The following is a 24407-nucleotide window of genomic DNA, read 5'->3' on the forward strand; positions in this document are numbered from 1 at the left end:
CTCAGTTTTTGCAGGCAGAAGCCATTGCCCAAATAGTATTTTGAATGTCTCCAGGAAGACTTCTTATGTGGATTGGAGCATTCCAAGATGCATTGTACCTTAAGTGCTTCTTGACTGGGCACTTAACTTTGCAAATTCCTTTCTAAAGAAGTTGACCAAATGCCTTACAAAGCTTACTTAGAAATCAAGCAAGTATACAGCCAATATTCATAACTTCAAGTACAAAATGATATATGTGTACAAATAGGATGAATAGATCCAGTAGACCATAACCTTTACAGAGATAAGTTACATGGCACATGTAGCATAAAACATACTCCAGTTATGTCATATTCCCATAAAGCATTATGGGATACATCATCACCCCCCCTCCCATGGACACATCCCCTTTGTCTCTGATTCTCACTGAGGAAGAGGATGGTGAGAGCAGACGCCATGATGGGGGCAGCAAGGGGCCTCTCAGCACTGCCACCAACACCCTGGTGTACAGTTCCACCAAGCCCCGAGCAAGGAACTTAGCTGGTGGCTCCAGCTACAGGAAGCCGATGATGTCGCATCTCTTCCTGTGTCCATCACACATGTCTCTAATCTGCACGTGAAATCTAACGTGGCCAAAGTAAGCAGAGGTCCCGGCAAAACCCTGGGACCATCAGCCTGATCAAGCATCATGCAGCTCACAGCTTGTCCGTGTCTCTGTAGGGAGGGGAGACTGGTCACCCTTGATGTACCCTGCAGCCTTGGGGAAGGTGCACCAGGCTAGGAGCCAGAAGGCCACAGGGTCTGGTCTTCAATCGTCAACTGACCACTATTTCCATGCAGATTCTAGCTTCCCTCCCCACCTTTTACAGGCAACCCATGTAGGTAACATTAATATGTGATCATGCAATTAAAGAATGAAGTCACAATGTATGTGCACGAGGGGGCAGAGTTGAGATTGTTCAGGAAACCTGAACATAAGAACGGCCGTACTGGGTCAGACCCAAGGTCCATCCAGCCCATTATCCTGTCTGCCGACAGTGGCCAATGCCAGATGCCCCAGAGGGAATGAACCTAACAGGTAATGATCAAGTGATCTCTCTCCTGCCATCCATCTCCACCCTCTGACAAACAGAGGGTAGGGACACCATTCCTTACCCATCCTGGCTAATAGCCATTAATGGACTTAACCTCCATGAATTTATCCAGTTCTCTTTTAAACGCTGTTATAGTCCTAGCCTTCATAACCTCCTCAGGCAAGGAGTTCCACAAGTTGACCGTGTGCTGTGTGAAGAAGAACTTCCTTTTATTTGTTTTAAACCTGCTGCCTATTAATTTCATTTGGTGACCCCTAGTTCTTGTATTGTGGGAATAAGTAAATAACTTTTCCTTATCTACTTTCTCCACATCATTCATGATTTTATATACCTCTATCATATCCCCCTTAGTCTCCTCTTTGCCAAGCTGAAAAGTCCTAGCCTCTTTAATCTCTCCTCATATGGGACCCGTTCCAAACCCCTAATCATTTTAGTTGCCCTTCTCTGAACCTTTTCTAATGCCAGTATATCTTTTTTGAGATGAGGAGACCACATCTGTACACAGTATTCAAGATGTGGGCGTACCATCGTTTTATATAAGGGCAATAATATATTCTCCGTCTTATTCTCTATCCCCTTTTTAATGATTCCTAACAACCTGTTTGCTTTTTTGACCGACTCTGCACACTGCGTGGACATCTTCAGAGAACTATCCACGATGACTCCAAGATCTTTTTCCTGATTTGTTGTAGTTAAATTAGCCCCCATCATATTGTATGTATAGTTGGGGTTATTTTTTCCAATGTGCATTACTTTACATTTATCCACATTAAATTTCATTTGCCATTTTGTTGCCCAATCACTTAGTTTTGTGAGATCTTTTTGAAGTTCTTCACAGTCTGCTTTGGTCTTAACTATCTTGAGCAGTTTAGTATCATCTGCAAACTTTGCCACCTCACTTTTTACCCCTTTCTCCAGATCATTTATGAATAAGTTGAATAGGATTGGTCCTGGGACTGACCCTTGGGGAACACCACTAATTACCCCTCTCCATTCTGAGAATTTACCGTTAATTCCTACCCTTTGTTCCCTGTCTTTTAATCAGTTCTCAATCCTTGAAAGGACCTTCCCTTTTATCCCATGACAACTTAATTTACGTAAGAGCCTTTGGTGAGGGACCTTGTCAAAGGCTTTCTGGAAATCTAAGTACACTATGTCCACTGGATCCCCCTTGTCCACATGTTTGTTGACCCCTTCAAAGAACTCTAATAGATTAGTAAGACACGATTTCCCTTTACAGAAACCATGTTGACTTTTGCCCAACAATTTATGTTCTTCTATGTGTCTGACAATTTTATTCTTTACTATTGTTTCAACTAATTTGCCCGGTACTGATGTTAGACTTACTGGTCTGTAATTGCCGGGATCACCTCTAGAGCCCTTTTTAAATATTGTCGTTACATTAGCTATCTTCCAGTCATTGGGTACAGAAGCCGATTTAAAGGACAGGTTACAAACCCTAGTTAATAGTTCTGCAATTTCACATTTGAGTTCTTTCAGAACTCTTGGATGAATGCCATCTGGTCCTGGTGACTTGTTAATGTTAAGTTTATCAATTAATTCCAAAACCTCCTCTAGTGACACTTCAATATGTGACAGTTCCTCAGATTTGTCACCTACAAAATCCGGCTCAGGTTTGGGAATCTCCCTAACATCCTCAGCCGTGAAGACTGAAGCAAATAATTCATTTAGTTTCTCCGCAATGACTTTATCGTCTTTAAGTGCTCGTTTTGTATCTCGATCATCGAGGGGCCCCACTGGTTGTTTAGCAGGCTTCCTGCTTCTGATGTATTTAAAAAACATTTTGTTATTACCTTTTGAATTTTTGGCTAGCTGTTCTTCAAACTCCTCTTTGGCTTTTCTTATTACATTTTTACACTTAATTTGGCAGTGTTTATGCTCCTTTCTATTTGCCTCACTAGGATTTGACTTCCACTTTTTAAAGGAAGTCTTTTTATCTCTCACTGCTTCTTTTACATGGTTGTTAAGCCACGGTGGCTCTTTTTTAGTTCTTTTACTGTGTTTCTTAATTTGGGGTATACATTGAAGTTGGGCCTCTATTATGGTGTCTTTAAAAAGCGCCCATGCAGCTTGCAGGGATTTCACTTTAGTCACTGTACCTTTTAACTTCTGTTTAACTAACCCCCTCATTTTTGCATAGTTCCCCCTTTTGAAATTAAATGCCACAGTGTTGAGCTGTTGAGATGTTCTTCCAACCACAGGGATGTTGAATGTTATTATATTATGGTCACTATTTCCAAGCGGTCCTGTTATAGTTACCTCTTGGACCAGCTCCTGCGCTCCACTCAGGACTAAATCTAGAGTTGCCTCTCCCCTTGTGGGTTCCTGTACTAGCTGCTCCATGAAGCAGTCATTTAAAGTATCGAGAAATTTTGTCTCTGCATTTCGTCCTGAAGTGACATATTCCCAGTCAATACGGGAAATCCCCCACTATTATTGAGTTCTTAATTTTGATAGCCTCTCTAATTTCCCTTAGCATTTCATCATCACTATCACTGTCCTGGTCAGGTGGTCGATAATAGATCCCTAATGTTATATTCTTATTAGAGCATGAAATTACTATCCATAGAGATTCTATGGAACATGTGGATTCACTTAAGATTTTTACTTCATTCGAGTCTACATTTTCTTTCACATATAGTGCCACTACCCCCACCCCCACCCCGGCAGGACCTTAACTGTGGCATTTCCTGGTGCTGGAGGTTTTGACTCTGCAGCCTTCCCTCTCAGCCTGCACCATGTGAGGAGCGGGCGCGATGGGGAACGCCTGGGTTTGCTGCCCCATGCGCCATAGCTGAGTGGTGATGATGGCTTAATGCTATAAAGTTTTAAGGGTCTTTTCTCAGCATGTGAATTTAATAAACCAGGTTCAAAAGAAAAGCCGAGAAAAAGGAATTCCATCCTGTGCCCACAGTGGGTCACCAGCCAGGAGAGACCCATGGACCGGCTAATGCCCCCGCAGAGACCCTGCCCCCCGAGCTGAAGGAGACACTGTCAGTGGTTATGTGGCCAGGCCCCTAGAGAGGGACATGACACAGGCTTTGTTTATACAGCCATTGGCTAGTGCAGTGGTTTTCAAACTCTTTCTGGCGACCCAGTTGAAAAAAATTGTTGATGCCCGTGACCCAACGGAGCTGGGGATGAGGGTTTTGGGGTATGGGAGGGGCTCAGTGTTGGGGCAGAGGTTAGGGTGTGGGGGTGAGGGCTGCAGGGTGGAGCCGGGAATGAGGAGTTTGGGGTGTAGGAGGGGGCTCTGGGCTGGGGGCTTAGGGCTGGGGCAGGGACTTGGAGTGCGGGAGGGGGTCAGGGCTCTGGGCTGGGGGTGCAGGCTCTGGGGTGGGACCAGGGATGAGGGGTTTGGGATGCAGGAAGGGGCTTCAGGTTTGGGGGCCTGTGGGCTGGGGCTGAGGGGGGGACTCAGGGCTGAGGCAGGGGATTGGGGCGCATGGTTAGGGCATGGCCTTACCTTGGGTGGCTCCCGGTCAGCAGTGCAGCGGGGGTGCTAAAGCAGGCTTCCTGCCTGTCCTGGCACCGTGGACCGCGCTGCGCCCCGGAAGTGGCCAGCAGCAGGTCCGGTTCCTAGACGGAGGCAGGCAAGCGGCTCCGCACGGCTCTCACCCGCATGCACTGCCCCCCCAGCTTCCATTGGCTAGTTCCCGGCCAATGGGAGTGCGGAGCCGGTGCTCAGGGTGGGGGCAGTGCGCGGAGCCCTGTGTCCCCACCCACCTAGGAGCCGGACCTGCTGCTGGCCGCTTCCGGGGCGCAGCGCGGTGTCAGAACAGGTAGGAACTAGCCTGCCTTAGCTGGGCAGCACCACCGACAGGACTTTTAACATCCTGGTCGGCGGTGCGGACCAGAGCCGCCGCGACCCAGTGCCTTACATTCAACGACTAGAGGGCAGTAGAAAGCTGTGGATCAGGGGACTCTATTCCTGGCCCGGGGAGGGGAGTGCGGTCTAGTGGTTAGAGCGGTGGGGGGTAACACACTGCTGGGTAACACCAGGGGCAGCATTAAAGGTACTTCAGCTGCCTGGCTGGATGGTCCCAATGGACCTTCTTAAATCCCTGACCCCATTGCTCCCCAACCTCCCTGGAGCCTTCCCCCTAGGCTGCCTCCAGCTGCACAGAGCAGGAGGGGGACAAGCAGCAGATTCGCTGCCAAGCAAAGTCATCCTCTGTGATGAAGTGGGGGGATTTTCTTAATGGTTTGCATGACTACAGTGTGTGCCTCAGTTTCCCCTGTGTGCTGTGTGTGTAAGGAGGTGGTGGGAGAGGGTTTGTTGTTGCAGAGGACCAGGTGTGGGCTTGCCTAGGATCTGGGACCCCGGACAATGGCCTGGTGACTGGGGAGGCCCACCCCAGGTTGGCAGGCAGCCGGTTTTGGCCAGTGGGAGGACAAAGGGCTGAGGAGAGAGGACCCCAGTGGCCTGACCAGCCAGTGGGGGAACAAAGAACGGGAGAGGGGCTCAGGGGTGGAGGGTATAATAGGCCTAACACAGGCTGTGGCCCCGCCCCCACCCTGCCCTGAGGCTCCGCCCTTGCTCCCCTAGTGTTTTCCATGCCTAGAATTCAGCTGGCACCAGATGGATCAGACTGAACAGGTTCCAAACCTCTCGGAAGCTCTTACCTTCTAAACAGGGATGTCTTTTTTCTAGCAAAATCAGTAAAGGGAAAAGAGAAAACTCGAAAGAGGCTCCTCCTCGCACTCACGTACGTGAACCCTAATACTCACTCAGTCCTCAAAGAGAGACCTCGAGGAGACTTGCTGAAGGAAAGCCACAGGGGTCTCCGGGGTTTTCCTGGCCCTGCGCCCTGTCCTGCCTGGCTGATGTCAGCATCTCTCTGTGAGGTCACCACCACCCTACGATCATTGTCCAATAGGCTGAGGTCCTGCAAAAGGCCTTTGTGATGTCACTGCCACACACACACCCCTCCCCTGCAGTGCTAATGTCCTGCCGCTGGCCAGACACGTTGGAGGTTTGAGCTACTCCCTGTGGATCACCCCACTCAATGAGTGTTCATACTAGGAAGCAAGCCGGCTAGACAGTAAAACATCAGAGGCTGCTCCCAATGCTACTCTCAGTTTTTCCGAAATTAGTAGACTTTATGGCCAGAAGAGACCTTTAGAGCATTTCATCTTACCCCCTGCATATCACAGGCCTCCTGCATACCACAATAGCTACTTTTGGGCAAATACATTCCAGAAAGGCATCTAGTCTTCATTAAATGACATCAAGAGATGGAGAATCCACCGCTTTCCTTGGTAGCTTGTTCCTGTGGTGAATCATCCTCGCTGTTGAATAGTTGTGCCTTAGGAATTTGTCTCTTTTCACCTTCCAGCCATTGGGTCTTGTTATGACTTTCTGTGCTAGATTAAAGTGCCCTTTAATACCCAATATTTTCTCTCCATTAAGGAACTTCAACATTTCAATGAAGTCAACTTTCAATCTTCCTTTGATAAGCTAAACAGGTTGAGATCTTTCAATAGGGCTCTAGAAGGCATTTTTCTTCAGCCCTCAGAACATTTGGTGGCTCTTTGCTGCCCCAGCTCCAATTTCTCAACATCTTTTCCAAATGAGGACACCAAAACCGGATGCCGTATTCCAGTATCAGCCTCCCTGATGCTGTATCACCTCCCTATAGTACTCACGGCTCTGCTCGTATGTCTAATGATGGCTCTAGCCCTGTTCACCACAGCATCACACTGGGAGCTCATGTTGAGTGGCTTCTCCACTATGGCTTCTAAATCCTTTTCAGAGTCACTGCTTTCCTGGATACACTTTCCCATTCTGTAGCTGTGCCCGGCATGCCTTCTTGCTTGGTATAGGACCTTGCATTTGGCTCTGGTCAAACTTGTTTTCTTTGAATGGGTCCAACTTGCTGAATGACCCAGATTGATCTGTATCACTGCCCTCTCCTCATCAGTAATTACCACTCTGCCAGTATTTTTTCACCCACCAGTCTTATCAGCAGTGATTGTATGTTTTCTCCCAATTCATTAATAAAAATTATGTTAAAAAATTAGTCCTTGAGAGCTTCTTCAGACCCTTAGTACCCAGGACCTGCTCCCCACAGCACAGTGAGAAAGGCCGTCCAGCCCTGCTGGTACACAGGGGATAAGCACAGAACAAACACACCTTTAGGAGCTGTTTTGTCCATAGGCTCTGATCAACATGTGGGGGTCAGCAGCTTACAAATGCACTATAGACCTGTAGTGTAGCCAGGTCCCAACTGTGTCTCAGTTTCCCACCCTGTAAAATGGGAAGAACAAACAAAACCTTGATTAGCTCTGGTTGATAGTTGGGGAAACCGAGGTACCCAGCGGTGAAGAGACTCGCTCATGGTCCCAAAGCCAGGAATAGAAAAAGGCAGGTCTTGTGATAGCCAGTCCTGGGACCTAGTCCCAGTTATCCTGGCCTCGCTGCCCTAACTTTAATCACAGCCTCCATGTCTTTCCCCCCATGTCCCTTAATCCCACGTCACTGCAGAAGAAAGATTTTCTGTTAGCCAGCTGGCTCTAAAGCACGTGGACGTCGTTCCAAAAGACATGCTCTGGCTCAGTCCCATGCTATGGTTGGCTGAAGGAACCACTTGGTGACATTCTAGGGCCTGAGTTATACAGGAGGTGCGACTAGATGCACATAATGGTCCTTTCTGACCTTAACGTCTATCAATCTCCACATTTTCTGCTGCTAGGAAGAGAACTCTGGATCTATTTTCTCTCATTCACTTTCAGTTGGAATAATTTAAATCCAGGCCAAAGGATTTCCTCTTCCATTGTGTCTTCAGCACCTTTGGGAGCAAACAGTTACTGTTAGCCCACAGGTTTCCAGTTTCAACCTGTCCCTGGGTGAGATGGCCAGGAAGGGGTTGGTGCTCAACTGCACCTAGCCCAGGTTATGCAGCTCCCTAGGGTGAAGGGAATAAGTGTGGGGGTCACGTGACAAGAATCAGCATGTGACTGGGACCCAGGCCTGCTGAGAGATATAAGGGCAGCCTGTGCTCAGCCAGGAGAGAGACCCCAAGGGGAGCGGGTATGGGGGGGGGGGCTTGGATAGTTCTTTAAAGGTCAGGGACAAGCCGGGAAGGGGTCAGGCTGAGCATTTAAGGCCCTAGGAGGAAAATACAGGGCAGTTTAGGTGATGGGGCAGATAGTCCAGTTGGTTTAGGCTCCCTGGGCCAGACACCCACAGGTGAAGGTGATTGTCGGGGCTTCTGTCCTTATTCCCCAGGGTAGATTTGATAGGGCAGAAGACTGATGCCGTAAGGGAGAAGTGAGTTAACCCCAAGGTCACCCAGTGAGTTTATCTCACGAATGCATACTCGGAAGGATCCAATAGAAACATGGATTTTCCAGTCTCTTCTTTCTAGGAGTCCCCAGCGCTAAGGTAAAACCCCTGCTGCCCCTCCCCATTCTGCTCACCTCCAAGATGTGCTGGAGTTTGTCTGTGCTGGGGGCTGCTGTCAGCAGGATCTAGAACTCGTCATCCATGTTCTCTGGGCAGGCCTTGCTCAGAGCCTGTCAGCAGAGGGAGACCATGGGTCAGGGTTATGGAACCTGGGGCTACACCTGCAAGGATGACAGCTGGCTCTGCAGTTCTTGCCCAGAGCAGCTCTCTGCAGAGGGCCTGGTGCACAGCAGGGTAGGGAACAGCCAAGCTGCTAGGGATGGGAGCTGGGCCTCTGGGCAGAGTCCAGGAACCAAAGCACAGCCTGCAGAAAGAAAGGACTGCCCACGGAGGGACAACGTAATGTCCCATGGAGGGAAGAGGCTCTCCTTGCCATTTTTTAACCTCATGGGCTGTTCTCATGCTCTTCCAACCCCACCTCTCAGTAGCTCCAGCTGTCCGAGGGAGCAGGGACCAGAGGCCATCCTGCTGCTGGGACGGAGGTGGAGGTTGATGTTCTACCTGCATATGGGTATTGTCCTTTCTCATGCCCACGGTGAATCCACCATGCAAGGGAAGCTCTCAGGACATGCGATTCCAGCTCCAGAGCCAGGGGCAGCTTCAGCTTGCTGGAAGGAGACCGTGTATGAGAACTTGCAGTTGGGGGATGAGACAGGCACTAGCATAGATATGGAAGTTTGGGGAAATGGGGAAGAGGCCGGTGTTGGACCAGGAGGGCAGGGATTTGGGAAGCAAGATCTGAGGATCAAACACTGTCTAATGGTTGGTTAGGATTATCCCCACTTCAGAGAGGAGGAAAGTGAGGCTCCACATGGAAGCAGGATCTGGCCTATTGGGCTGAGTGTCTGAATAATCGCTAGAGCAAAAATATAAAAGCCATTAAGTGTCAGAAGAACATTCATCAGGGAATTGGAGAGTTCAAGGCTGGCCAGAAAATCTGTAGTATATGGCATAAACCAGTAGGCGCTCTGCCACCTCACCGGTTTTGGAGACAGGGGTACGTTTCTTGGAGAGAGGGGTTAGAGGATCCTTCTCCAAGACACACAACTGTCAATAGTTGGGAACCGAAACCCCATCTGTAATTTTGCTCACTAGCTCTGCCACAAACTCCACCTTCTAACCATTCTGAGCCAGGACCAGGAACACCATTCCACTGTCATAGTTACATGTACCTGCACACCTGCAGACATAGCAGCTGGCACATGCACTGCTGCTGGCGCTATGACATGACCTGGATGAACCACCCTGCTGGCCCCCATATCCTGCATTCTCTCTCTGAGCAATCAGTCCTGCTCCCTGCTCTTCCTCTCTTCCTGGACCGTGTCCCTTTCCTCCTTGGAACTTTAGAAAACAACGTGCTCCTTGTTCCTCCTTGCCCCTATCTCCAAAAGCTCCTGCATGGTCCTCCTCCTTCTGGCCCACTGCTGGCCACTTGCAGCACCCGCAGTCCGAGGCAGCAGGCTTGACCCAGCAGGTGTGGAAGTGTCTTCCAATGGAATGAAACGGAGGGTATGTTCATTGTATTGCCATGGTGGGAGGGAGAAAGAATCCCCCACTTTGGTTTCTGTCTGTCCACAAGGCCATGATTTCCAACATTGTGGAATGCTTCGATATCACTCATAAAGTCTCATGTACACTCCATCTCACTTCTGCCCTTGGAGGATTCACACACGCACATCCTATGCAGGTGTGTGAGTAACACTGATTTTACTTTAAATCAATACCAAAGAAATTAAGAGGCTGGATCTGGCTGATGCAGGGTAGGCTGAAGTCGTGTTTTGGGGACATTTACCAATACTGACTCGGACTTTGTTTCATGCTCCATGAAAAACTTCCAAACATCACCTTCCAGGAACAGAAGGAAACCAGGACCCAAAGTAACATACTTTTGATTAGAATGCAGTGTTCTGCAGGCAGCAGAGTGGAATCTCATCAACCCTCCTCCTGAATCCAGCAACAGAAAAGCCCGGACAACACAGGGCAAAAGAATGCCCTGCTGCACGAAGCAGCATCTAAAGTCGCCATCTGCAGCATTAGATCGGCATACCCAAGATAACAAAAAGCTCTCCTTGGAAAAATATGCCCTCAGGCCCTGCTAGGCCTGTTAGCTAATAAGAGTATGGAAAGCTATATCTTCAAGGTTTTTCCCCCTCTCTTTGGACTTGTGATTGGGAATACAAACCCCACACTGGGGAACAAGGGGTTAAGGAGCTGCTCTGGCCTCAGTCAGCCCAGCTCCATCACACCTGCAGGGGGTGCACAGACTGGACGAGGACTTGTGGGCAGACCAGGCAAGAGGAAGGACCTCTACGTTGCAGGCCCTGAAGGAAGGCAGGATCATTCCCTAAGCAACTGCCTGAAGGTCCCTCTCCCTGAGGGAAGGAAGGACCTGTTCCTGTTGCACCAGGGTGTGGTGTTCTGTCCCATCTAATGGCACTGAGACCACTTAGAGAGAGAGTTAAATGAGTCTGCTCTATAACCTTAACTAATAGCTAGATGGCTTTTAGCATATGCTATAGAGGCTCATGCACTAAGCTCTAGAGGTCCCAAGTTTGATCTTGCCCGCTGATGACTGGGGTCTGTCAGTGTTACAAGTGGGGGGTTGTGACGTTATTGACATGAACTGTTACCGTATAGATCATTGTTGCAACCAAGGTCCTATAGTTGCACCAAATCTTGTACAAGGGAGGTCAAACGAGGTGTCTATGAAAAGGTTGTAATTTGCTGGTTATGATTATGCTGTCTGTATGTGTGTATCATTTTGTATTTGAAGTTAAGAGCATTGGTTATGTATTTGTATCTCACTGTGTTTGATTCTAAGTAGCATTAGTGAAGCATTTGGTCAGCTTCTTGAGAAAGGAATTTTCAGATTAAGTGCCCAATCAAGAAACACTTAACTGACAATGGACCTTGGGAGACTCCAATCCACATATGAGAAGCCTTCCTGGGAACGTTCAAGGTAGCATGTGAGCAATGGTTGTTCTACCTGTAAAGAACTGAGTCCTGCATGGACACGTGACTTGCCCATGTGACTCCAAAATCCACCTCGCTGCTGTGATTTTCCACAGTAAGAACAAAGGGGTCCTTCCACATGGCAGAGGATAGAAAAGGCCCGGGAAACACCTCCATTTTGTCTTCAGTCCTGCTTCTTACCTCTGGAGGAACTTTGCTACAAACTGAAGCTCTGAACAATGGACTGAATGACCCATCCAAATCTGTGGATGTACTCCAGAGACGTGATTTGTGCCTGCAGTTTATTCCATCACTGCTACAAGCCTGAAACAAGAACTTTGCCATTGCTGTATGTAATTGTTCCTTTAACAATGTTAACTCTCATCTATATTTCTTTCTTTTTATGAATAAACCTTTAGATTTTAGATTCGAAAGGTTTGGCAACAGCATGATTTGTGGGTAAGATCTGACTTGTCTATTGACCTGGGTCTGGGGCTTGGTCCTTTGGGATCGGGAGAACCTTTTTCTTTTACTGGGGTATTAGAATCATAGAATCATAGAATATCAGGGTTAGGAGAGACCTCACCAAGTCATCTAGTCCAACCCTCTGCTCAAAGCAGGACCAATCCCCAACTAAATCATCCCAGCCACGGCTTTGCCAAGCCTGACCTTAAAAATCTCTAAGGAAGGAGATTCCACCACATCCCTAGGTAACCCATTCCAGTGCTTCACCACCCTCCCAGTGAAAAAGTTTTTCCTAATATCCAACCTAAACCTCCCCACTGCAACTTGAGACCATTACTCCTTGTTCTGTCATCTGCTCCCACTGAGAACAGTCTAGAGCCATCCTCTTTGGAACCCCCTTTCAGGTAGTTGAAAGCAGCTATCAAATCCCCCCTCATTCTTCTCTTCTGCAGACTAAACAATCCTAGTTCCCTCAGCCTCTCCTCATAAGTCATGTGCTCCAGCCCCCTAATCATTTTTGTTGCCCTCCGCTGGACTCTCTCCAATTTTTCCACATCCTTCTTGTAGTGTGGGGCCCAAAACTGGACACAGTACTCCAGATGAGGCCTCACCAATGTCGAATAAAGGGGAACGATCACGTCCCTCGATCTGCTGGCAATGCCCCTACTTATACAGCCCAAAATGCCGTTAGCCTTCTTGGCAACAAGGGCACACTGTTGACTCATATCCAGCTTCTCGTCCATTGTAACCCCTAGGTCCTTTTCTGCATTGGCATTGGTTTTCATAACCATTCATCCTCATAAGGAGTGGTGCTGGTGGTGATACAAGGGAACTGGGGTATCTGAGGGAATTGCTTGTATGACTTCTGGTTAGCCAGTGGGGTAAAACCAAAGTCCTTTCTGTTTGGCTGGTTTGGCGTGCCTTAATAGTAAAGGACACCCAGCCTTGGCCTGTGACTGCCCTGCTCCAAGCAATTTGTCCTGAATTGATACTCTCAGTAGTGTCCCACCAGAGGCCGCATCGTTACACGGGTCATCTGGGATTTCAACTGGGAAGTCTCTGAAGCTCAGGACGCGCTTCCTCAGCTAGGGGAAGTATGTAACCCACACACCTTCTGGGTGTGGTGGTGTGTCCCATCTAGTGGCACCGAGACCACTTAGAGAGAAAGATAAAATGAGTCTGCTCTACAGTCTTAGCTAACAGCCAGTTGGCTTTTAGCTCATGCTGTAGAGGCTCATGCACTAAGCTCCAGAGGTCCCAACAACCAGGGTCTGTCAGCATTACAGAGGCAGCTGCCACCACAAGAGGGAGAGAGCTGCCATGCCACGCCCAGCTGTGAAGAGGTGCCAAGCAGTGAGCTGACACCCTTCAGAGCTTCCTGTGATAAACTCTGAACTTTGGACAATAACTGGCTGGTAGGAAGTGTCACACCCTTGTGTTGCCCTCAGAGTGGCCTGGGTGAGACCCTGTGGGAGGCCTTGGGCTCCCCCACCATCTGCCGCGCCCTTCCCCTCCGCATGTCGAAGGGCTGAAACCCTGACCACTAGGCAACATCCCCACGAGCGAATGCCATCACGAGGCATCCGTCTTTGAAAGTTTGCAGAGGATGCAGGGGCAGAAAGGGGAGAGAGGATGAGGGTGGCTGTTGGCGGGGGGGTGAGACATTGAGAGAGAGAGAGAGGGAGGGTGGGAGCCGTATGGGAATCTCTTGTTTACCGCCATCAACCCAATGATCAGACCATTGATGCCTAAAATGTTCCCTGACATCTTGTAATTGATTGGATCTAGATTTAAAAACGGTTCCCACATTTACAGACAGAGAAATGGCAGCGAGTTGAGTGGAAGGCCATTGCAAGCGCAGCTAACTATGTAATGGGGGTTATGCCCCATCTAACAAGCTCCTTAAACAATAGCTCCCAATTTTCATTCACATTGTTCTGTTTAATTCTTTTGCTCCAAAACACTTTCACTAATCATTTTGGTCAGCTTTGGAAAGTTAACCCTTTCAGTGCACTAAATATACATATTGCTGGTTGGGTCTGCCCTTTGTTGGCAGGGCCGGCTCTGGCTTTTTGCAGCCCCAGGCAAAAAAGCCTCCGGCCGCGCCCCCGCTCCGCGGGGGGGGGGGGGGGGGCCCGGGGGGCTTTTGCCGGGGGGGGGGGGGGGCGCCCGGGGGGGGGCCTGGCTCTCCCCCCCCCCGGCGGCCAGAGCGCCGGGGGCAGGGCGGCGAGAGGGCGGCGAGGCCCGGCTGGGGCTCGGCTCTCCCCCCGGCAGCCAGAGCGCAGGGCGGCGAGCCCCGGCAGTTGTGGTGGTGGGGCTGTGGGGAAGGGCACTGGGAGGGAGGGAGGAGAAATCTGTGTGTATTGGGAAACTAGCGAGTGGGGGGTTCTATGTGGGGTGCTGATGTGTATTAAGAGTTACCAGCTGGATTGAGGACTGATAGATCTGGACAGAGTTTATATTGAATGGGCAAATGAAAAAGATCGCAGGGAAAAACAGTAAGGTTAGTTTAGCCATCTTTGACATTTCGACCAATAAGGAAATTAAAATGCATTTGTAATTACATATCTTATTCTTGGCTGATAATCATTTATTGATATTTTTTAGGAAAATTTTCAATTTAAAACACAAACTTTTGTTTTTCTTTTTTTACTTATGTCTATCTGAAAACCCATATAAATTGACACAAATTGCAAATTAAAACTTTTTAAATGTATAAGCATTTTACTCACTTGGGCACATTTGCCTCATGGCACACAAATTTGAACTCTGCTTCAAAAATTTGCACAGAAGAAATTTTTCTTTTACCTTAATTATACTATCTTAGGAGCCCGCTATAACATAGTACTAAGGTTCAATACAAAGTCATATAAAAGTTATACAAAAATGCATAATGCAGAGATTTATCTACAACTGCATTGATTGACTGCTGTGTGCAGTAATATAGTGACCCCTGGACCTACAGGCTTCTACACACTGTCAGTGCCTTGCTAGTGTGCCATGCGCCGTGAGATATCTCTTCTCTTTGTGTGTGACTGTGAGTGTTTCCCTTGTGTGTAAATTTATTCAACAAAATCTTGAGCTTCATAATGGATACCATGAGTGAAAAGAAAAAGAGAAAAATAGAATCAGAGCACAGAGTTTTCAACACTGAATGGACAAATAAATACTTATGTACTATTTCCAAAGACAAAATACTGTGCCTCGTGTGTCGCGAAACGTTAGCCGTTCCGAAAGAATACAACCTTCGGCGGCACTTTGAAACTAAGCATCCCAATCTCTCCAAATTGAGCCCAAATGAAAAAATAATTAAAGCAGCCAGTTTAGCGAAAAACCTTAGTAGAGAACAGCAAATTTTCAAGAAAGTGAGCACTGAGAACGACACAGTTACTAAAGTAAGCTTTAAAATTTCTAAGGAAATTGCTGCTGCTGGGAAATGCTTGACAGAAGGCGAGTTATTAAAAAAGTGTATGTTGATTGCTGTATCTGAGTTATGTCCAGAAAAGAGGGGAATATTTGAGAATGTCAGTCTATCACGCATGACTGTACGGAGAAGAATAGCTGACATTTCTACCAATTTAAGTGATCAGTTAAAGCAGAGAGTCAGTGAATTCTGCTTTTACTCCCTAGCTATGGATGAAAGCACCGATTTAAAAGACACCGCCCAACTTCTTATTTTTATTAGAGGTATTGATAAAAACTTTGAAATTACTGAAGAACTTGCTGGCATGTGCTCCATGACGGGTCGCACAACCGGAAAAGAAATCTCCAGTGAAGTGATAAAGTGCACGAATGATAAGTCGGGATTAGATTTCACAAACTTGGTGGCCATTTGTACTGATGGTGCTCCAGCTATGTGCCAAAAAAATGTTGGACCAGTTACTCTTCTTGAAGAATTTATCGGAAGAGAAATAACCAAACATCACTGCATTATGCATCAGCAGGTTTTGTGTAGCAAAGTCTTAAAATTTGAGCATGTAATGTCAGTGGTAGTTTCCATTGTAAACTACATCCGTTCTAGAGGACTAAAACATAGGACATTTCGAGCCTTTCTTGAAGGGGTAGACACCGAGTGCAATGACTTAATCTACCATACAGAAGTGAGGTGGTTGAGTCGAGGAAGAGTGCTCCAGCGTTTTGTTGCTTTGAAAGAGGAGGTAGCAAAATTCCTAGAAAATGGGCCAATAAAATTCCCAGAGCTTGAAAATGAGTCCTGGAATCAAGATCTCTTTTTTCTTTTGTGATATTACAGCACACCTGAATGATCTCAACATTCAACTTCAGGGAAAAAATCAACTTATATTTCAAATGTGTGCAGCAGTGAAAGCTTTCAAAATGAAATTTCACCTTTTGACAGCTGACTTCTGAAAAGTTTCAATGTGTCACTTTCCCACTTGTGCACAGCATATCCCTCAGCACAAACACGCCGAGTTAGGAGAAAAATACGCAAAGCACATCAATCTTTTGATTGAAGAATTTGACAGAAGACTTACTTTGTCTAAAGAAGAAGACGTCCAGTTGAAGCTGATTGAAGATCCCTTTTCTGTGGATCCAGAGGAAGTGCCACTAGATTTGCAGTTGGAGGTTATTGAACTTCAGTGTTCAGCAGTTTACCGAAATAAGCACAGAGAAAGCAGCTTGTGGGACTTCTACAAAAGTCTGGACAATGAAGTTGCACTGAAAACGTTCAGCATGTTTGGACGCACTTACATATGTGAACAAACATTTTCCATCATGAACATGAATAAAAACAAGCAACGTTCTTCTCTGACTGACGACCATTTGGAAGACATTATGAAAATATCCACTTCAAATATGACCCCCAAATGCGACAAGCTTGTTGCCGAAAAGAGATGTAATATTTCTCATTAAATTTGCAAGGTAATTATGAAAAGTACAAATGTTTTCTTTCAACGGAACAGATGTTTTTAATTTTTCCATGATTAATAAAAAAATTAAAATAATTTAAAAAATTGCTTGATTTAATTGAAAAATTCTTAAATCAAGAAGGGTATCACACACCCTCCCCCCCAAACCTTAGCTGTTTCGGCGGGGTGGTGCTGGGGAAGGAGGGTTTGTTTCCGCGGGGCCGGGCGGGGCTGGGGGGGGGGGGTGTTTCCGCGGGGCCGGGGGGTTTCGGCCCTCAGCTGTTTTCTTTGGAGTAATATGGCCCTCGCCGCTTTACGAGTTGTGCAGGCCTGAAACAGTGTTTATTTATGTGTCTAATAATTCTGCTCTTTACTATCATTTCACCCAATTTGCCTGGTACTGAAGTTAGCCTTAGTGGCCTGTAATTGCCGGGAGCATCTCTGGAGCCTTTTAAAAACATTGGTGTCATATTAGCTATACTCCAGACATCTGGTATGGAAGCTGATTTAAAGGATAGGTTACATACCACAGTTAGTTAGTAGTACTGCAATTTCACATTTGAGTTTCTTCACAACTCTTGGGTGAATACCATCTGGTTCTGGTGACTTATTGCTGTTTAATTTATCAATTTGTTCCAAAACCTCCTTACTGGTCCTTACTGAATACAGTCAAGTCATGATCAGTGCCTCAGAGCAACCACGAACATCCAGTCCAGTGATCAGTTCATCTTTATCCACCACAAGGAGGCCCACAATAGAGTCACCCCTAGTTGGGTACTTTGCATTAGAAAAGTATTTATAATTTTTCAAAATCTCCAAGGATGATTTACTCCTGGCTATGGGAGACCTCCCCCGTCTGTCTCTCAGTAGGAAGGCCCCTGTGCTAACCTAATTTCTTCCCACAAGTCACAGACAGGTGCAAAAGGATAAACGTTTCCTGCTCTCTGGTTTGGATTCAGTGAACTGTGCCAGCCCCCCACCGGTTCATCTGCTGGGCTGTGTTAGTTAGCAGATTGATCCCTATCCATTCGAGGTCCTGGGGTTCTCAATAACCAAGAACACAAAACAGGTAATGATGTGTCTAATGCGGAGATTCTCAAACTTCACTGCACTCCGACTTCCTTCTGACAACAAAAATTACTAAACAACGCCAGGAGGGGAGACTGAAGCCTGAGCCCTCCTAAGCCCCACCGCTCCAGGTGCGGGGGGAAAGCCAAAGCCCGAGCCCCATCACCCTGCGTGGGGAGGCCAAAATCGAAGCCCAAGGGCTTCAGCCCCAGACGTGGGGCCTGCAACCTGAGCCTGACTGTCCAGGGCTGAAGGCCTCAAGCTTTGGATTCAACCTCAGGCAGTGGAGCTTGGGCTTCAGCTTTGGCCCCAGGCCCCAGAAAATCTATGCCAGGCCTGGTGACCCCATTAAAATGGGGTTGCAACCCACTTTGGGGTCCTGACCCACAGTTTGAGAACCGCTGGTCTAATGTAAAGTGCCACCCTGCCCACCACTTTTATCCTCTCTCCCCTACCTCAATGGGTTGTAACCAGTGACATTAACATTCCAGTCATACACATCGTCCCACCGGGTTTCCCCATTTCCCCACCCCAGGGAGAATTTCCAGCTCCTCTTCCTTATTGCCCAGGTTCCAGTGCCAAGAGCAGTGTTGCTTCCCTTCACGAGAGATGTCTTGCAGGGCACATACACTGCACCACAGCATTCCTCTGAGTCCACACTTGGGTTACTGCAGGTTGGGTTATCTATAAGCCAGGGAGAGACTCCATCTTACGTGTTCCTTTCTTCCCTCCATTGGAAGGTGCCGGGGGAGAAAGAGAACGTGTCCCTAGGGCTGAGGCAGAATGGGATTGCTGGCATTGCAGCATGGGATTGCTGGCGTTGCAGCATGCTCTCCAGGAACCCTCAAGCCTTCCCTATCTGCTCTGCAGCATCAGAACAGCAGAGCCTGGATTGGAGCAAGGGAAAGGCCTCTTTTCCCACAGAATCCTTCCCTCAGGCCCGGAGTATTTAGAGCAGAAATCCCTGTGGGTGTTAATGTTTCTCTAAAAAGAGTGGTGCAGCTTCTTGACTACACAATGCAAAGTGATCTGTTTGTAGAGATGCATAACGCCCTGTAGTGATTTCTCTGAGAAGATTCCCCTGAGCAGTTGTGGGAGGCAGGACCTTATTCCTTACCTCTCATGATAGGGCTGTGTGAGAGCTTGTAGAGAGCCAGAGGCAGCTTTCTAGAGGGTTCATTCAAAAATTCCCTATGGAACCTAGGGGCTGCGGCCTACAGCAGGAAGGAGCCAGGTGGTTGTTGGAATGACTCTAGGTGGAATGCTATGGGATGGCTTTCTGATCACCGCTTCACTCTGCTTCTTCCCACACCCACCTTTGGGGTAAGTCCATCACCTCCTCCTTAGTGTATATGGGCTGGAAACCAGATATGGCATTAGGGAGGTTGCCCACTCAGCCCATGCACAGGAGGATCCATTGCAGCTCAAGTCCTCCCGCTTGTCGCAGCCCAGAGGAATGCATGACACTGAGCCTGGACTCTGTGACTGCATTAGTCACCAACAGGTGAGTGTGGCAGGAGAGGACACATAACATAAGCTCTGGGATCTGAAGAGAGGTCTCTGGAGCCTCGGGATGTGCAGGTTTGGAGACATGTGGCTCCTACCTAGTCCAAAGTAACCTGCCGTGCTCCCTGACAAGAGCCATATTAACAGGCAACACTGTGACTGACCCCCATGCCTCTCTATTTCCTTGGCCACATGTATTGTGTCCTCTTTCTGGTGGCTAGTCCAGAAAAAGAGAAGAAGAGCTCACTACTGCTACCACCTCAGGGATTTGTTGGCTTGAGATCATGTTGATAGAAGCATGCAGTAGTGACAGAAACTGGGATGTCAAGCCCCTAGAGTGACTTCTTACCTTTATAGACCTGCCCTTTCATCGTACAAGGCTATTTTAAAGTTGAGTGTGATAGTAAAGAGACCCATTTTCAACCCTTCACCACACAAGACAAAGCCCGCAGTATTCATCATTAACTATTTATTTCTACGCTCCTGGCTCCCAAACTGTTTTTCCTCCTTACTGCCACCAGCCACCTTCGCGTTCTCCCTCTTCTCTCCCCAGCTCTGCTCACTTGATTGCAGCAGCTCAGCGGATGCTCCAGTTTTACTCTTTCACTTCCATTCTTCTTCACTTCTGTGGATGGCTGTATTTGCCATTGAGCAGCATGATAGAAATACCTGAGTCCTCTGTCTAGGCAGGCAGGCCCAGCAGCTAAAGCCAAAGCTCCACTGAGAGCAGTGGGAAATTAGCTTACTGTGTCAGGAGTGGAGGCTTGGCCCATGGGGACCCCAGGCACTGCAGCTGCTGCCACCTACATGGTGAATCCTCCAACCCATCGCCAAACAGCTCTTCCACATTCTGAAAACTGGCCTCACTGGCTGACTCTCTAGGAGCATAGAAACCCTTTGTTAGAGCAGGATAGTCTCTTCAATGCAGCTCTCTTTCCACGGACCCCAGAGGGTCACAGTGAAACACCTGCAAGTCTCTAGGAGTCTCTCAAGGAGTTCCCTGCTCAGTCACTTGGCACCCACTAGCAATGGTCTCTGACAGTGTCATTGCAAAGGGGAGCTCAGCAGATGGTCCCTTTCTATGGCTTCCTGAGTGGGAGGGAGGTTAGTCTTGTCATTTAAGGCCTAGCTGTCAGAGTCAGGGCTCCTGGGGTTCTCTAGCTTTAGAGGCGGGTGGAGTCTAGTGGTTGGAGCTGGACTGGTATCAGTACCATGCTTCCTTCCTGCCTCTGGCAGTGATGTTGTGTGTGACCTTGCAGCCAGTTGCTTTCCATCCCTGTGCGCCAGCTAACAGAGATAATACTGACCCCCTCAGAGGGGCTGGTAGGGGTCACTACCGTAATGACTCAAACTGGAGTGAGTTGTGCTCTTGGCAGCGAAGGGCCCAGATTCAGTCCCCACGGATGCCTAAGGTATCTATATGTGGCCATGGTTTGACTCACCTACCATTACAGACTGTTTAGCCCGGTCCTGGCCATGCGTGGTGCATCTTCTCCTGGCCCTCTCTGGCACACAGCTCCATCACACACAAGAACATGGCCCACCAAGGACAATCTATCAGCTCCCATTTGGTGTTCAGCTCCAAGATGGATGGTGAGCCCTAGTCAGACCATAGAAAAACAAGGTGGTGTTCTTTGGTGGAAACTGCTGGAGCTTCAGCCTCTGCTCCCACCTCCACCCACACGCTAAGGGCTTCAAAAGTGGTCCCTGATCCCAGGTCAAGAAAGTAGCTGAGCTGAGGCCAGGGTGGGTGGAATTACTGTTGGGACTGATCCGAAGAAAAGAGGAGATTTCTCCTCTGCTCTACGGAGATTCCCATAGGAAAAGCAGCTGGGGTGGGGGTGGGGGCAATACAAGCACTACCCCTCAGCCCTTGAATAGCAGGCAACCAGGACTTTGGGAGCCAAGGTACTGGTGTATCTTGCTGGACAGCAAAAAAGAGCATTGGAGAAATTGTACCAAAGTCAATGTCACGGCTGGGTCAAGGGCAGCCAGACCTATTGGTCAGAGCCAGAGTCCACACTCACATGACAGGAGTTGAGAGTCAGCTGGGTCAGGATTCTGGAAGATCAGAAGCACAAGAGAAACTTGCAATCACAACCACAGATCAGATGCCACGAAATCAAGCCAGGGGAGCGGCGGCAGAAACAGGCAGCACATGGTCCAGAACAGGGAGCAGCCCTGGTGTTCAGTCAGCTTCCTTTCCTGCTGCTGCCTTAAGCAGGGCCAGAGGGCCAATTAGCTTCTCTGGGACTCCTTCAATAGGACCTCAGGAGTGGAGCCTCAAACTGGGGCTGAACTTCATGGGTCCTAGGTAAGCAATTTTCAGCAGGCTTCCAGGTGGAGGGTTGGAGTGTGGCTGCTTCCATGAACCCTACAGCCCTGGGTTGAAGACCTCTGGGTCGTGACAGTGAGTGATCTCTCCCCGTTCAAACCTCCTGCAGAAAACATTATCCAGAATCCTGGACACATCCTCTGAGAATAAAAGGAGGATATCATGATGAGAAATAGGTCTCTGTACTAGGGCTGGGATCCAGGGATAGGGAAAGCTCCCAACCAGGGTATGTAGCAGTAGCCCCGTTTGTTGCAAGAGCCCCAAGTGGCAGGAAGAGTCAGTGGTTCTTACCTCCACAAGATGCATGGGATCTTCCATCTGAGCCTCAATGAGACCCATGTTGCTTGGGTTGACAGGATGAGATCACCTGTCCTCACTGCTCCCTGAGCTGGGTTGGCTGCAGGATACATCTCTGTGAGAGGCTGGGACAGAGCCTGAAAGACAGATGTGACAATCAGGGTTCTGTCACCCCAGGGGGAGAACAGAGGGTCTCTGCACCCCAAAGAATTATTGTACCATACAGGTACCTAATAAGGTCCTCTCATGGATTGGTAACTGGTTAAAAGATAGGAAACAAAGGGTAGAAATAAATGGTCAGTTTTCAGAATGGAGAGAGGTAAATGGTGGTGTCCCCCTGGGGTCTGAACTGAGACCAGTGCTGTTCAACATATTCATAAATGATCTGGAAAAAGGGATAAACAGTGAGGTGGCAAAATTTGCAGATGATAAAAAAGCTACTCAAGATAGTTAAATCCCAAGCTGACTGCAAAGAGCTACAAAAGGATCTCACCAAACTGGGTGACTGGGCAACAAAATGGCAATGTTCAATGTTCAGAATTCAATGTTGATAAATGCAAAGAAATGCACATTGGAAAATACAATCCTAACTCTACATATTAAATGATGGGATCTAAATTAGCTGTTACCACTCAAGAAAGGGATCTGGAGGGGTATGGAACAGCTGCCAAATGAGGAGAGGTTAAGAAGACTGGGATTTTTCATCTTAGAAAAGGGATGACTAAGGGGGGGATATGATAAGAGGTCTTTGAAATCATGACTGGTGTGGAGAAAGAAAATAAGAAAATGTTATTTACTCCTCATCGTTCAAGAACTAGGGCTCACCAAATGAAATTAATAGGCAGCAGGTTGAAAACTAAAAATAGGAAGTATTTTTTCACACAACACACAGTCAACCTGTGGAACTCCTTGCCAGAGGATGTTGTGAAGACCAAGACTATAACAGGGTTCAACAAAGAACTAGGTAAGCTCATAGAGGATAGGTCCATCAATGGCTATTAGCCAGGATGGGTAAGGATGCTGTCCCTAGCCTCTATTTGCCAGAAGCTGGGAATGGGCGACAGGGGATGGACCACTTGATCATTAACTGTTCTGTTCATTTCTTCTGGGGCACCTGGCATTGGCCACTGTCGGAAGACAGGATATGGGGCTAGATGGACCTTGGGTCTGACCCAGTATGGCCGCTCTTATGTTTGGAAAGCTGACAACACTCCGGTGATGAATATCCTTGTGTGATGTAGGTCTGAGTGGGGTATAATGAGTTCTATACATGTACTGGAAATACGCCGCCTGAAATATGTTGAGGGGTCAGACTTGATAAACCAGTTTGGCTTAGAGATAGAGAAGAAGTTCCTGTTTGTTTCATGTTCATAGAGCCATAGCCTAATAGCCAAGGCAGGAGGGGAGAAGAAAGTGTACCAGGGCAAGTGCAGGGGTAGGATCCGGTCAAGTGCCCAGCTCTCTCCCAGGTTTGTGGGTGAGAGCTAGGACAGGTCTCTGTTGGATAAAGGACAACGCCCTGCTCCTTACAATCCTCTGTGTCCATGGGACAGAAGGGATGAATCCCTCCTTGAGAATCTCAGCAGCTTCCTAGGAAGGAGCTAGTGCTCTTCTCGGAGGGCCTTCTCCTGGACCTCACAGGGGTCTGATGCTCTCACTCCACAAGCCTGCCTGGGGCCTTGGAGTTAGTGCTCAACAGAACCAGGCAGAGCCCTGTTGTCGAGCACCAGCGTCTTCCTTCTATCCCTGAAGGTGGATGGGCCCCAACACTGCCCTGCACTGACTGCCCTGACCACGGATGGCTCTCAGGTAGCAGGACACAATGGAAACGTGGATCATCCAGTCTCTCATTTCCAGGCCTCCCCAGGGCTAAGGTAAAATTCCTGCTCCCCCTGACCATTATGCTCACCTCCAAGATGTGCTGGAGATTGTCTGTGCTGGGGGTTGCTGTCAACAAGCTCTTCAGCATGGCATCCATGTCTCTGGGCAGGCCTTCTTCAGAGCCTGCCAGCGGAGGGAGACCATGGGTCAGGGTTATGGAACCTGGGGCTACACCTACCAGGATGACAGCTGGCTCTGCAGTCCTTGCCCAGAGCAGCTCTCTGCAGAGGGCCTGGTGCACAGCAGGTAGGGAACAGCCAAGCTGCTAGGGATGGGAGCTGGGCTTCCTGGCAGAGTCCAGCATCTGCAAGGAAGGGATTCCCCACAGAGGGGCAACATAATCTCCCGCAGAGGGGGAGTCTCCCCCTGACACTTGATTAAATCCTATGGCCTCTTCCCACCTCTGCCCACCTCACCCCCAAATCAGAGCAGCTCCAGCTACCAAAGAGAGCAAAAACCAGAGGCCTTCCTGGCCCTTGGGACAGAGGAGTAGGTTGATGATCTACCTGGATGTGAGTTTTGGCCTTCCCCAG

The 24407-nt window shown here is 48.3% G+C and overlaps 1 protein-coding gene across 1 annotated transcript in view; it reads left to right on the plus strand.

Annotated features, from left to right (window-relative positions):
- The first annotated feature begins 347 nt into the window (after positions 1-347).
- Positions 348-24407, plus strand: part of UBE2M (ubiquitin conjugating enzyme E2 M) — a 54923-nt gene continuing 30863 nt past the window's right edge. Inside the window, exon 1 of the mRNA XM_026661172.2 lies at positions 348-420. Coding sequence (XP_026516957.2) covers positions 348-420 — 73 coding nt within the window. The remainder of the gene's footprint in view (positions 421-24407) is intronic.

This window comes from Terrapene carolina, unplaced genomic scaffold (assembly GCF_002925995.2).
Source record: "Terrapene carolina triunguis isolate 2854851 unplaced genomic scaffold, T_m_triunguis-2.0 Scaffold944, whole genome shotgun sequence".
NCBI classification, from domain to species: domain Eukaryota; kingdom Metazoa; phylum Chordata; order Testudines; family Emydidae; genus Terrapene; species Terrapene triunguis.